Source organism: Rhinopithecus bieti, unplaced genomic scaffold (genome assembly GCF_001698545.2).
Source record: "Rhinopithecus bieti isolate Rb0 unplaced genomic scaffold, ASM169854v2 scaffold_41913, whole genome shotgun sequence".
Taxonomy (NCBI): domain Eukaryota; kingdom Metazoa; phylum Chordata; class Mammalia; order Primates; family Cercopithecidae; genus Rhinopithecus; species Rhinopithecus bieti.
In genome coordinates this window covers 3291513-3303933 of record NW_016818964.1, presented here as the reverse complement: position 1 = coordinate 3303933, position 12421 = coordinate 3291513, and the positions used below count along the sequence as shown (strand labels likewise).

The window sequence follows — 12421 nt, the reverse complement described above, 5'->3', positions numbered from 1 at the left end:
AGTGGGCCAGCCTTTGAGCTTCCTCGTTTCAGGAATTTGGGATCACAGGACTGAAAGTCACATTGTCAGACAGCTAACAGCCCCCTCCTGGCTTTGGTATTGTGGGCACCTGGGCTCATGCCAGGGCACTGAACCAGATCATCATTCAGAGTGTGAATGGGGAGCGTGGGGTTGGCCAGATCAGAGAGACAGAGGGGACAGAGTCCCTTAGGTGAGGAAGGGAGGAGGAGAGGGATCGAGCTACCGGCACTTCGTTCCCTCACAGAGGCCCAGGTCATGACTGAACTTGTGCTGTAGTTTTCTGTTTCTAATCACTGCCTACTGCCCACCTGGCCCAATAGGCATTTGAGTTTGGGATCCTTTCATTGGAAACCCTCATAAAACAAAATGTAAGACACCTGTTTTCTTGTACATTAGGGCTGCTCACTCCACCTTCTCAGGGGTATTACCCCCAGTGACTCCAGGGCTGCCCCCTTCTGGGGGAGGCTAATTTTATTGACTCATTTGTGCTTTGTGGGCACCTTCTCACTGGAGAAGAGAAAAAAAAAACAATTTTTATTTCTTGCAAAAATGTAGAATGGAAAATGAAGGTTAGGCAGGCTCGTGCAGGCCTGGCTCCTTGACCAGCACTCAGCATGGCTCCTTGTGCCTGCCTGCTGTCCTTGGTATGGCTCTAGGATGGGCATCTAGTGAAGGCCAGGTGCAGGGCAGTTCTCCAGGTGGCCTTGGATGATCCAGTTCGCCCCCACTTCTTTCTCATTTGTAGTTCTCAAGAATAACTGTAGCATGGGCTGGGAATGCAATATCCTGAGATAGGGAAGGACTGGCCAGAAGAGCCCAGGCTCAGTTCCCATCCTCCCTAGAAACATGGTCTCCTTCAACACTTCAGTCCAACAAGTCACGTTGCCCCTGGGTATAAAACCCAGTGCTACGGAGTGGATATGGTTTGTTTGGCCCCGCCTTGTCTCATGTCGAGATTCGATTCCCAGTGCTGGAGGTAGGGCCTGCTGGGATCCTGTTTGGACCATGGGGGCTGATCCTTCATGAATGGCTTGGTGCCATTTTTGTGGAAATAAGTGAGTTCTCACTCAGTTTCTGAGAGCACTGATGTTAAAAAGAGCCTGGTGTAGCCTGGCCAACATGGCTAAAAAATTAGCCAGGCATGGTGGTATGTGCCTGTAGTCCCAGCTATCCAGGAGGCTGAGGTGTGAGGATTGTTTAAGCCTAGGAGATTGAGTCTACAGTGAACTGTGATCATGCTACTGCACTCCAACCTGGGCAACAGAGTGAGACTGTATCGAAAAAAAGAAAAAAATAGCCTGGTGCCTCCCTCCCCTCTCACTTGCTTCTGCTCTCCCACCATGAGATCTCTGCACATGATGGCTTCCCTTGTCTTCCACCGTGAGTGGAAGCAGCCTGATGCCCCAACCAGAAGTGGATGCTGACGCCACACTTCTTGTACAGCCTGCAGAATTGTCAGTCAAATAAACTTCTTTTCTGTATAAATTACCCAGCCTCAGGTATTCCCATATAGCAACACAAACAGACTAAGACACCCAGGGAAGGCTGCCTTCTGGGGTTCCTCAGCTGCTCTGCAAATGGAGCACACACAGATGAGACCCTGTGTATCCCAGGCAGCTTTCCTGAACCTTGGGGACCCAGCTTGCAATGAATCCTAGGCTTCTGTTATCCTTTGCTGCCCATCTGTCAGTAATAAGCCCACTTCATGTAACTTGTGTGTGGGTCTCACTGGACTCAGGCAAGTTGGTCACCAGTGCACAGTGAACCTGCTTTGCACCAGATGTAAGATTTGGTCTCAGATGTGCCTGGCCCTAAAGCCTGTGTGGGTCCTTTCTTTTGTGCAGTTGGAAATCCAGGAACATGAGCCACATGACAGCCAAAGTCACAGTTGCAGTAACTTACATGGAGGATGATATGATTTGGCTCTGTTCCCCACCCAAATCTCACCTTGAATTGTAATAATCCCCATGAGTCATGGGAGGGACCTGGTGGGAGGTAATTGAATCATGGGGGTGGGTTTTTCTCATGCTGTTCTCATGATAGTGAATAAGTCTCATGAGACCTGACAGCATCATAACGGGCAGTTCCCCTGCACATGCACTCTTGCCTGCCACCATGTAAGACATGCCTTTCTCCTCTTTCACCTTCCACCATGATTGTGAGGCTTCCCCAGTCATGTGGAACTGTGAGTCCATTAAACCTTTTATTTAAAAAAGTAAATTACCTGGTCTTGGGTATGTCTTTATTAGCAGCATAAGAACAGACTAATACAGTGGATACAGACAGTTACAAATATCCACTGTGTGTCTAGACTGGGCAAAAAAATCTTTAGGACACTCATTTTTCCCATTCTACTCATTAATAGGTGGCCCTAAAGCCGGCTTTGTCTGTAGGCTGCAAAAACGTGTTGCTCATACTTTTCTCAGGCTCCACACATGAATTAAGGGGCCAATGCCACTCCCCTGCCCTGCTGGCCACACCAACTTAACCTCTTTGGGGATCATGGGGGCAAGTGCGTTTAGCAACCTGCTGCTCAACATGTAGCCACCTTGCCAGTAACCTCAGCATCACTGGGACCTTGTGAGAAATATGGGACCTCAGGCCCCATCCCAGACCTGTTGAATCAAAATTTGCTTTCTAAAAAGACCCACAGGGAATTTGCGCATACAGTAAAGTTTGAGATTCATTAATTTAGCAAAATGGATAAGACTGGAAAGCAGCTCACTTGCTTTCTAGCTCAGTGAGCTGGAGCACATCTCTGAAATTCTCTGATCCTCAGCTGCGAGAAGGATTGAATCATTAGAAGTTGCCTTTTTTTTTATATCTACAAAATACAACCCAAAATAAGCAATTTCATATGGTTCAACCAAATACTTATTTTGTTGGATTGCTGTGATAATTCATTTTAAAATGAGATAAGAGATAGAAAGCATTTGCTACATAGTGGGTGTTTGCTCAATGGCAATTACTGCCTGTGTGCAGGGAGAACAGCCTTGATCACCTTACCCCCACGGGTTCCTGTGAAAACCAAGCAAAAAAACCCAGGTATATGCAAACTTTTCATTTAACTGGAGTCTATAATAGAAGCTCCCTGCTGTGTAGGCCATTCTGTTCCCTCTGAGTCACCCAGCATGTCTGAGGGGGCGTTATCCCAGTGGATTTACAATCTTCCCCAGAAAAAGCATGCTTCCCGTTTCCATGTGGAAAGTCATCACCAGGAAGGGCCGACTGAACTCAGTGCCTGGAGAGGGTGGGAGGTCAAGGTCTGGGTGAGGCCTGGGGGTGAGCTGAATGCTGGTGGCTGCAGCAGCTTCAGAGCCCTTCTCATCCAGAGTCATCATGGCCTTATGAGTGACCTGCAAGGAAAATTCTAGAATCATCAAGCCACCCCATAGAAAGGACAAACCAGGCCTTTATGTTGGGATCAATTTTCTTCTGTTCTGTTACTTAACCCCATATGTATCCATCTACTCACTTACCCCGTCAGTGTTCTTCTATCTACCCTTTAAAAAATTCACTATCCATCTACTACTCTTACATACTCCTGTCTGACTGTTGTCCATCCATCATTGATCCATTCAACCAGCCAGCCAGCCAACCATACTCCACACCTCTCAACCATCTACTTACCTCTGCATGCACCACTTACGTATTCATATACCTGTCCATGCACCACTCACTTACGCACCTGTCCATGCATCATCCATGCACCCTGCTACCCATGCATCTTTCTATCCATGATTCCAGCTATTCACTATTCACCTATTCATTCATCCAATCACCAGTCTCCCCATCTATATCCATTTTTATGGCTGGCATCTGCACTTTACTGATTGCAGTATATTTTGAATATCACACCTATCTGTCCATTCACCCATTTCTCCATCCATTCATTCATGCATTCATCCAACCACTCTTTCACCCAATCATTATTGACTTAATCTTTCATTCACTTCATTTTGCTAATTTATCCTCACTCATTCAATCACTCGTTTATTCATGAGTTTATTCCATGTGCATTTATTGAGTACCGATGCTGTGTACTCCACTGTGCTGGGGATGGTAGGGATAGAAACATGGATTTGACTGACTTTGAAAAAGCTCATCATTTGATCGGGAAGATAAGACAGGTAAAGAAAGCAAGAGTGGAAAGTTATCAGGAGAGATTTCTTTCTGCTTTGAGTGTGGGGGTGAAGGATAACAACAGGGAAACCTTCATGGAGGAGGTAACATTTGTGCAAGACCTTGAAGAATTGATATAACTTGAATATTCAGAGATGGGGGAGAACATTTTGGGTGGTTTGAAATTAAAAAGTCTGGGCTGGGCGCGGTGGCTCACGCCTGTAATCCCATCACTTTGGGAGGCCGAGACAGGCGGATCATGAGGTCAGGAGATTGAGACCATCCTGGCTAACACGGTGAAACTCCGTCTCTACTAAAAATACGAAAAAAAAAAAATTAGCCAGGCGTGGTGGCGGGCACCTGTAGTCCCAGCTACTCAGGAGGCTGAGTCAGGAGAATGGTGTGAACCCGGGGGGCGGAGCTTGCAGTGAGCCGAGATTGCACCACTGCACTCCAGCCTGGGCAACAGAGTGAGACTCCGTCTCAAGAAAAAAAAAAGTCTGAGCCAAAGTCAGAAGGTGAAAACTGTGGGGGCATGTAGGACACCGTGAAGTTCAGTTGAGCAGGATGCTGTGTATAGTAGGAGACATAGTCTGGACAGGAGGGTGATGACTAGATCATGGAAGACTGGGAAACCTTCAGTTCCCTGAGGACCAAGCTGTTCCCCATGTTTCCTGTCAGTTCCCCCATCTTTTTTTTTTTTTTTTTTTTTTTTAAAATAACCTTTAACTTTGGGTTTAAAATAAAAAGTAATCTCCCCAGGAAGCGTCCTCTGCACTTCCAACCTGGGGACATGATTTGCATATTTGCTTTCCCTTTCCTTATTTCCCTTGGGATCCCCAGTGTCTTGACAAAGCAGGTGGCAGTCGCAGAGTCAACACAAGGAAGCAAATAGCAACTTGCAAAGTTAAAAGAAATAGCGTCTCCTGTCTTTAAGGAGGTCCTGGACATCTCCCTCCAGTGTTCATCAAAAGACACTGAGAGGCCCTCTGAACACACCGACCCCAACCTACTTTAGAGATGTTCAGTCCAGGCTGCCCAGGGAAGCCTCCACCCACAGTCACTTGTGGGAGGAGCATCTCCAGTCTGTAGGTTCTAGAAATGGAAAATTTGGGGAAGTGGAAATCGAGTTCTCTGTGGAGAGACAGAAATTGGGTTGCAGTAGAGATCCTGAAACAGCTTCTCACTTTCTTCCCTGCTTGGGGTCCCTCTGCCCCACACACCCGCTCCATCCCATTCTTGGAGGGGCAGTGGGTGTGAGCTTTCTAAAAGGCATACCATCAGCAATTCACCTCAGTGTGGGAAGGGGGTTGTAATTACACTGACATGGAAGCCCTATGAGGACAGTGTTATTCTCGTGTTATAATAGCAGGTGATACGATGATGTTCCCAGGAACCCAGAGCGGGCACACCTTGCCTGTTCTGGGGATCTGTCAAGCCTTCAAAGAGCCAGTGATAGCTCTGCTGTGCCATGAATAAATAATAGGAATCCCAGAGAGGGCTGGGTCAAGAAAGGGCACACCAGGATGAGGAATTTGCACACACAAAAGCCCAGGGCTGAGGAACAGCCTGGCAAGTTCAGGAAACTGCAGGGAGCTCAGTAGGTTCCAGGAATAAGCATGGGGGAGTTGGGAACACAGAAAAAAAGGCCGAGGAGGGAGAAGGCTGAGACTGGGAGAGGCCAGAGCACCAGGCTCTTCAACAGCGTGAGAGGCCAAGGGAACCCATGACAGGTCATTATGTCTGCAGCAGAGGTGGGACTTGGGACCAGCCTCCAGACTTCTGGGCCAGTGGTCTCTCCAGTCCTTCCTCCCCAGAACCCAAACTGATATCTTCAAGGAGGCAATAGCAGTGCCCTGGAGAGTGACAGAGCCCTGAGGTGGAACAATACCACGGAGGTGACAGCATCTCAGGGGGTAACTGTGTCCCTGCAGTGACAGTGCCATGACAATGTGTTCTGGGGGTGATGACGCCATGGGTGGAAGGTGATAGTGTCCTGAGGGCAATAGTGTCTTGGAGGGGTGACAATATCTGTGGGGTGACAGTGTCCTAGAAATAACCGTGCCTGGGGAATGAGTGTTCTGGGATGTGACAGTACTCTGGGAAGGTGACAATATCCTGAGGGATGACAGTGTCTTGGAGGTGAGATGTCCTGGGTGATGTGACAGCATCCTGGTGGATAACGGTGCTCTGAGCAGGGACAGTGTCCTGGGGTGACTGTGCCCTGGAGGTGACTGTCCTGGGATGATAACGCCCTTGAGGTGACTGTGCCCTGGGGACGTTTTACAGTGGCTGAGGGAGAAGGTAGGGCCCGGCCTTCCCAGGGCTCTGCTGTGTGCGGGCTACCTGGTCCTGAGCAGACTGTCCCACTTAATCAGTGTTTCGGGCAGCAGGGCATCTTCCAGCTGCTTCATCTTGCCCCCTGTTGGGGAAGATGAAGAAGGTGGTGGTGTTCCCAGCATGGTCCATCTGCAGCACAGAGCATTGCAACTCAGGGTCGTGCAGGAAGCGGTGGCTGGCCTTCTCCTTCATCATGGGCACCCACACAGCCCTATGCTCACCTACAAAGAACCCCTTTGGGCTGGTGGCACATGAGTCAAAGGGCTTCATCCACTCAGCTGAAGGGAAGAGCGACACAAATGTCATCCTCATAGAGAGCCGAGAACGGGCTTGGGGTCACCCTTCTGGCAGCTTGTGGGAGTGGGGAAAGCACCTTGGATGCTGAAATCTTGGAGTCCACACTCAGGAAGCCAAGCCCCACTCAATAACTCACTCCTGAGAGGTCCCTTAGTACCTGTGTGGCCCTGGGGCTGAGCCTGGAGCCTCCCTGAGCTTCTGTCCTCATTTGAAAATGATTAATACTATTAGAAACCATTACAATAGTATAATAAGATTATAATCACATAAACACAGATGCTCTCTCATCTCCTTAATCTCTCCTGGAGGTGGTTAATTTTTTTTTAAAAAAATGTATCACTGTGGCACAAGCGTCTTGAAGGTAGGTGTGGATTTGAAGGCTGGGTTCTGCCTGGCTTTGAAATCTAGGGCAAGTTACCCCACTTTGCGTCAGTTTCTCATCTATCAAGTGGACATGATAATATCTATCTTGTCGGATTGTGATGAGAATTAAAATTAAATATGCATAGAGCCGGCATGTTAATAAGAACTTCGTAGTCAATATGTGTGTGTATGTGTAACCATGCCTACAAATAAACACCATCAACAGTCATAGATGCATATTTGAGTGATGCCTCACTGGCTCAGGCAAATAAGCTTTCTTCTTTTTAAAAAATCTGTTTTCTTATCTGTAAAATGGGAACATTGATCTTAGGTATATCTGCTAAGATAAGATTGGTCTGTTTCACCCAGGTGAGAGTCAAGGGAGATTGTGGGGTACACACTTTGAGATCCACAGAGCACTATAGGAATGCGAGGACTGAGTTCACCTCCTGAGTCCTGAATGAGAACAAGGGGATAACAACAAGCGTCCCCTGCCCGCCCCCAAATGGTCACCATGGCGTCATGTGTCTATTAAACTAAGTCAGGCATTGACAGCGGTGGATTTGAATGTCATGACCGTATTGTTTAAACACATACAATGGTGGGGACATGCAACCTGTTCACTGTCTTGGAAAAGATTAAGGACTGTAAAAAAAATTTAGGACTCTTCCTGCTCTAATCCATGCCTCCTAAGGCCTGCCAGAGGAAGGAAATTCAGGTTCCTTAATACAGTGGTGGCTTCTAGAGTTACTCAAAGGGGAGCTCATAGTCTTCTGTTAGCAGAATCACCTGTGTGAGGAAGGGAGGCGAGCTTCTTCAAATGCAAGGTCATGGGTCTTGGACTCACCCCACTGAAATCAGAATCACTTAGGATAGGTACGAGATACCTGCATTAAACAAACTCTCTAGAAAGTTCATGTGCACATTAAGTTTGAAAAACTCTTCTTTAAAAACAAACTCTTCCAGTGTCATTAACATGGAGAAGGGGATGAGTTCCGTGTTACTGGAGGCATTCAAGTAGAGACATCAAGAATTCAGGGGCAGGCACTCACTGAGTGTCATCTATATCTAAGTCAGGAGGGGACACTTTCCAGCTGCTGTGAGGGGTGGGGCTCGGGTGTGGCTGGAACCTGGGTTCTGGGATTCTGGGAAGGAGATTTGCGTTGGGCACACACACTCTTACTTCTGAGGAGCATGTGATTCACCAGAACTGCTGTGGTTTCACTGCTGAGGTCCTTCTCCCAGGCCCCGAGCTTCCCCTGGGTCTGCTTCTCTCTGTATTCATCAATGTGTTTTTGGGCCTCCTCTAAGCTCTGGTTGGCCCTTGTGCCCAGGCCACTGAACCTGCGCTGGGCCATGGTCAAGAGGAGCCGGGGACCCTGCCCAGGGAGCCTGAGCATCAGATCCCAGAAGTCCTCCTGGATCTCCACCTCAGGCACCACAGTGAGGTTGAACCCCAGGCCCTCCAGGAGTTTGGTCCTGCTGGCCACTGGGACCCCCCGAGAAAGCATGGCCAAGGCCAGGGAGATGCTCACCAGGGAGAAGAGAATGTTCTCTCCAGGGGCATTCACAGCCAACTGTCTGTAGAGTTTGAAGGCAAAGTCTATATTGCTCACAGAGACTTTGTGGCAGGGTAGGGCAGGCCCAGGGCTGCTGTCCTGGGGGCCAGAATGGATGAGATCCGAAGCTTCTTGGTCAACCAGAGCCACACAATGAGCCCCAGCCATGAGCACAGTGACCAGCGGCCACCACCAAGGGGCTTCCATCCTCTGGGGTCCTTGGTCTGAAAGCAGCGTGGCAGAGAGGACAACCACAATGTCAATGTCAATGGTAACGATGATGTGTGATATTCACAAAGTGTCTGCCCTGTGCCAGGCACCCAGCAAATACTTCAAGGCTCTCCTTGCCTCTCCTGGGGGCTCCTTCCCATCCCCTCCTCCCCACCCCACAGCTTCCTGCTCACAAACAGACATGGGGGATCTCTGGACAAAGTCGGAGCCCCTCCTCCAGAGGACCCTTCTATGAATCCTGGCTGCGCCAGATCCCAGTTCTACAACCTTGGGCCATCCACTTAGCCCATCTGAGCCCCACTTCTTATCCCTGACCTTAGACTTGCAGGAAGCTTGTGAGGAAAGGAGGGCCAGGAGGTGCCTCATGGTACAGCAGGGAGTGCAGGTCCTTGCCTCTCAGGACCTTGGCTTCCACTCTGTGGGATGCTGCTAAGAATCCCCACATCACAAGGCTACAGAAATTCAAAGTGTGCACGGAGCACACTCAGCCCAGGACCCGGCACAGAGAGCCCCAGGAGTGGCAGCGGACTTGCGGCCTCCCTTCCAGTGGTCTGACTCAGCAGGCCTCCGTGGAGTATGGAATCCATTTTGGCAAGGGTCTGAGCTGGTCCTGGACCCTCACTTAGGGAACCACTGTGATCCTTTTAACAGGAAAATCAGATGCGTTCACTCCCTGCTGGAGACTTCCAACGGCCCTGTAGCAACCAAGAGAAATCCTGTGTTTCTCACCGCACCTTAGGAGGCCCTATATGACAGGGCCTTGCTAGCCCTTTCTCACCTCCTCTTTTTTTTTTTTTTTGAGACAGAGTCTTGCTCTGTCACCCAGGCTGGAATGCAGTGGCGTGATCTAGGCTCACTGCAACCTCCACCTCCCAGATTCAAGTAATTTCCTAGTAGAGACACGTCTTCCCCATATTGTCCAGGCTGGTCGAACTCCTGACCTCAGGAGATCTGCCCACCTCGGCCTCTCAAAATGTTGGGATTACAGGCGGGAGATACCGTGCCTGGCCTCTGACCTCCCTCTGACCGTCCTTTCCCTCCCTCCCTCTGCTCCAACCATCCTGGCCTTCTTGCTAGTCTAGAACTTCCCAAGCTTCTTCCCGCTCAGGACCTGTGTTCTTGCCGTTGGCTGCCCGGAGCAGCCTTGCTCTCACCCCTTCCACAGCTCACTTCCTTCCTTCACTGAGTTGTCGGCTCAAAGGTCACCTCCCCAGAGAGACCCCACCTCTGCCCTTGCCACCCTCACCCTGCCTGGTTTTCCTGATGCCCATCTGGCATGATAGGACATGTTTGTCTGGTTTCTCCACTAGAAGACAAGCTCCATGAGGGCAGATTCTACTCTGTCTCATGCATGGTTCATTCCTAGTGCTCAGGGCAGAGTGCTCTCTCAACAACATTTGTTGAAAAAAACAAATCGTTCATGGGCTAACCTTTGGGGGGCCTCTTTCTAGGGCTTCAGCCTTACCTAGAGCACAGGCATTTTCCTGCCTCTCTGGGACCTAACACTGGGCCGTTCCTAGCTTTCTGTGCCACAAGTGCTTGGCCTCACATGTCCACTCTCAGCTTGGGTTAATAACTGACAGAATCGACCATCAGCACAACCCCTTGTCCTGCCTCCGATTTTCCATGGGACCTTGGGCAGCCCTGGGCCTTTCTGAACTTGAGCTTCCTCATCTGTGTAAGAAACAATCAGCTCAGCCTCAGCCTCCAGGAAAGCCTCTGTTCCCTGTGATTTACTTATTGACAGAGAACCAACCATCTCCATTTACCCATTTGCCTGGTGATCTGCTTTGGTGAATATCTTGGTTTTGCTGGTTTGCACTTTCATTGTCTTACCTTTAACCTTCATTCATTCACTCATTCATTCATTGAACAAACATAGACAAAACGTCTGCTACACGTCAGGACTTGAATTGGACGCTGGGGACACAATATGAGAGAGACACAGTGGCTCTCTTGGGGAGGCTCGGGTCCTGTGGGACAGGCAGGCAGAGATCTGCGCAGGGTGGTGTGTGCTGCATGGCCAGGCTGGTGACAAGCTGTCTCGGGTCCAGTGCTCTGTCCACGTTCGCATTCTCTAGGTGGGGTTCCATTGTGCCTTGCTGACGAGGGTGTAGTTGGAACCTAGCAACAGCAGGGCTTCCTCTGAGGGCCCACAACCACGGAGCTTTTGAGCAGAAAGGATGCCCTGGTCCAACCTAGGCCTTGGACAGACAGGAACACTGAGGCCCCGAGAGACGCTCATTCATGTACTCGCTGACTCACTCGCTGAATGAATATTCAGCAGTCAGGGCAACAGGGACTGGCAGCCTGAAGGAGCGTGCCAGTGATTGCAGGGAAATGCGGGGAGCTGATTACAGCTCAGTGAGGAAAGGACGATGGCAGTTAGAGGCGAACCGCAAAGGGTGAATGAGGAGCCTATAGGAGGCGTGGAAGGTAGAAGTTCCTGGAAGGCTTCCTGGAGGAGGTGGCACCTGAACTGAAACTGGAAGATGGAGCAAGAGAGAGGCAGGAAAGGGATTTGGGGATTTCAGCAGAGGCAAGAGCATGCTTGAGGCCGTGGAGGCAGGGTGAGTCAGCACCACTCCAGATGGTTGCCTATATGCACAGCTCCTGTTGCACACTGGGCACGTGAGTGTGTGTGTGTGTGTATGTGTAGGTGTGTGTAGCATGATGATCTAACTTGTGGCAAGTTCAACAAGTCAGCTGCAGAATTGGGGATCTAGCCCCACCCACAGCCCCCAACTCACCTGAAAGTGAATGCTTTCCGTGAGCTTTTGGAGGAGCTGGGGAGATTCGGCAGGTTTAAAGGCCCTTGAAAAACTGCGTTCCTCAGGGAGGGCTGTGATGGGCTGGATTTCTGGGAATAACTCAAACTGAATAAGGCTGCCCTTGGCTCAGTGTCCACCCTTGGCAAAGACCAACAGAGGAAAACAACCTGCCCTCCATTAGGGTTATGTGGAAATCCGTGTGTGGAGAAGAAGGAGCTGCGGAACGTGGGCGGTGCCCTGGAATTGGGGCGGGTGCCCTGGAATTGGGGCGGGTGTCCTGGAATTGGGGCGGGTGCCCTGGAATTGGGATGGGTGTCCTGGAATTGGGGTGGGTGTCCTGGGTGCAGGTTCCACCACTTTTGTTCTGCCTGACACTCCCAGGCCTCAGTTTCTTCCCTCGCCCTCCTTACTGCTCAAGGTTGACAGGAAAGTTAAGCCTAGTGATATACACAGAGGTTCTAGCAAAAGGCTGAGCAAATTGGAGCAATGCTCCGCCCTCTCCTGGTCACATTCTTTTGCCCAACACACATTATGGACACTTAACTGTTGTGTCAGATACTGTGCTCATCACAGGAGCAGAGAGATGCCCAGGTCATAGTTCTTGCCTCCAAGGAGCTTGAGTTACGGTATTTTTAAATGTCATAATTGCTTTTTCATTCGGGCTGTAATACTTTTTAAGTTGTAATGGCTAGTTACAATGTAATGATTGCTTCTTTG

General features: G+C 49.7%; 1 protein-coding gene across 1 annotated transcript; it reads right to left on the bottom strand.

The window, feature by feature from the left end:
• Nucleotides 1-3167: 3167 nt before the first annotated feature.
• LOC108519064 (putative serpin A13) lies at nt 3168-8909 on the bottom strand. The gene is given in 5 exon segments (XM_017857866.1): nt 3168-3377; nt 5157-5277; nt 6490-6563; nt 6565-6761; nt 8327-8909. Coding segments are annotated over 5 exon segments (1185 nt in total).
• Between the last annotated feature and the right edge of the window lie 3512 nt (nt 8910-12421).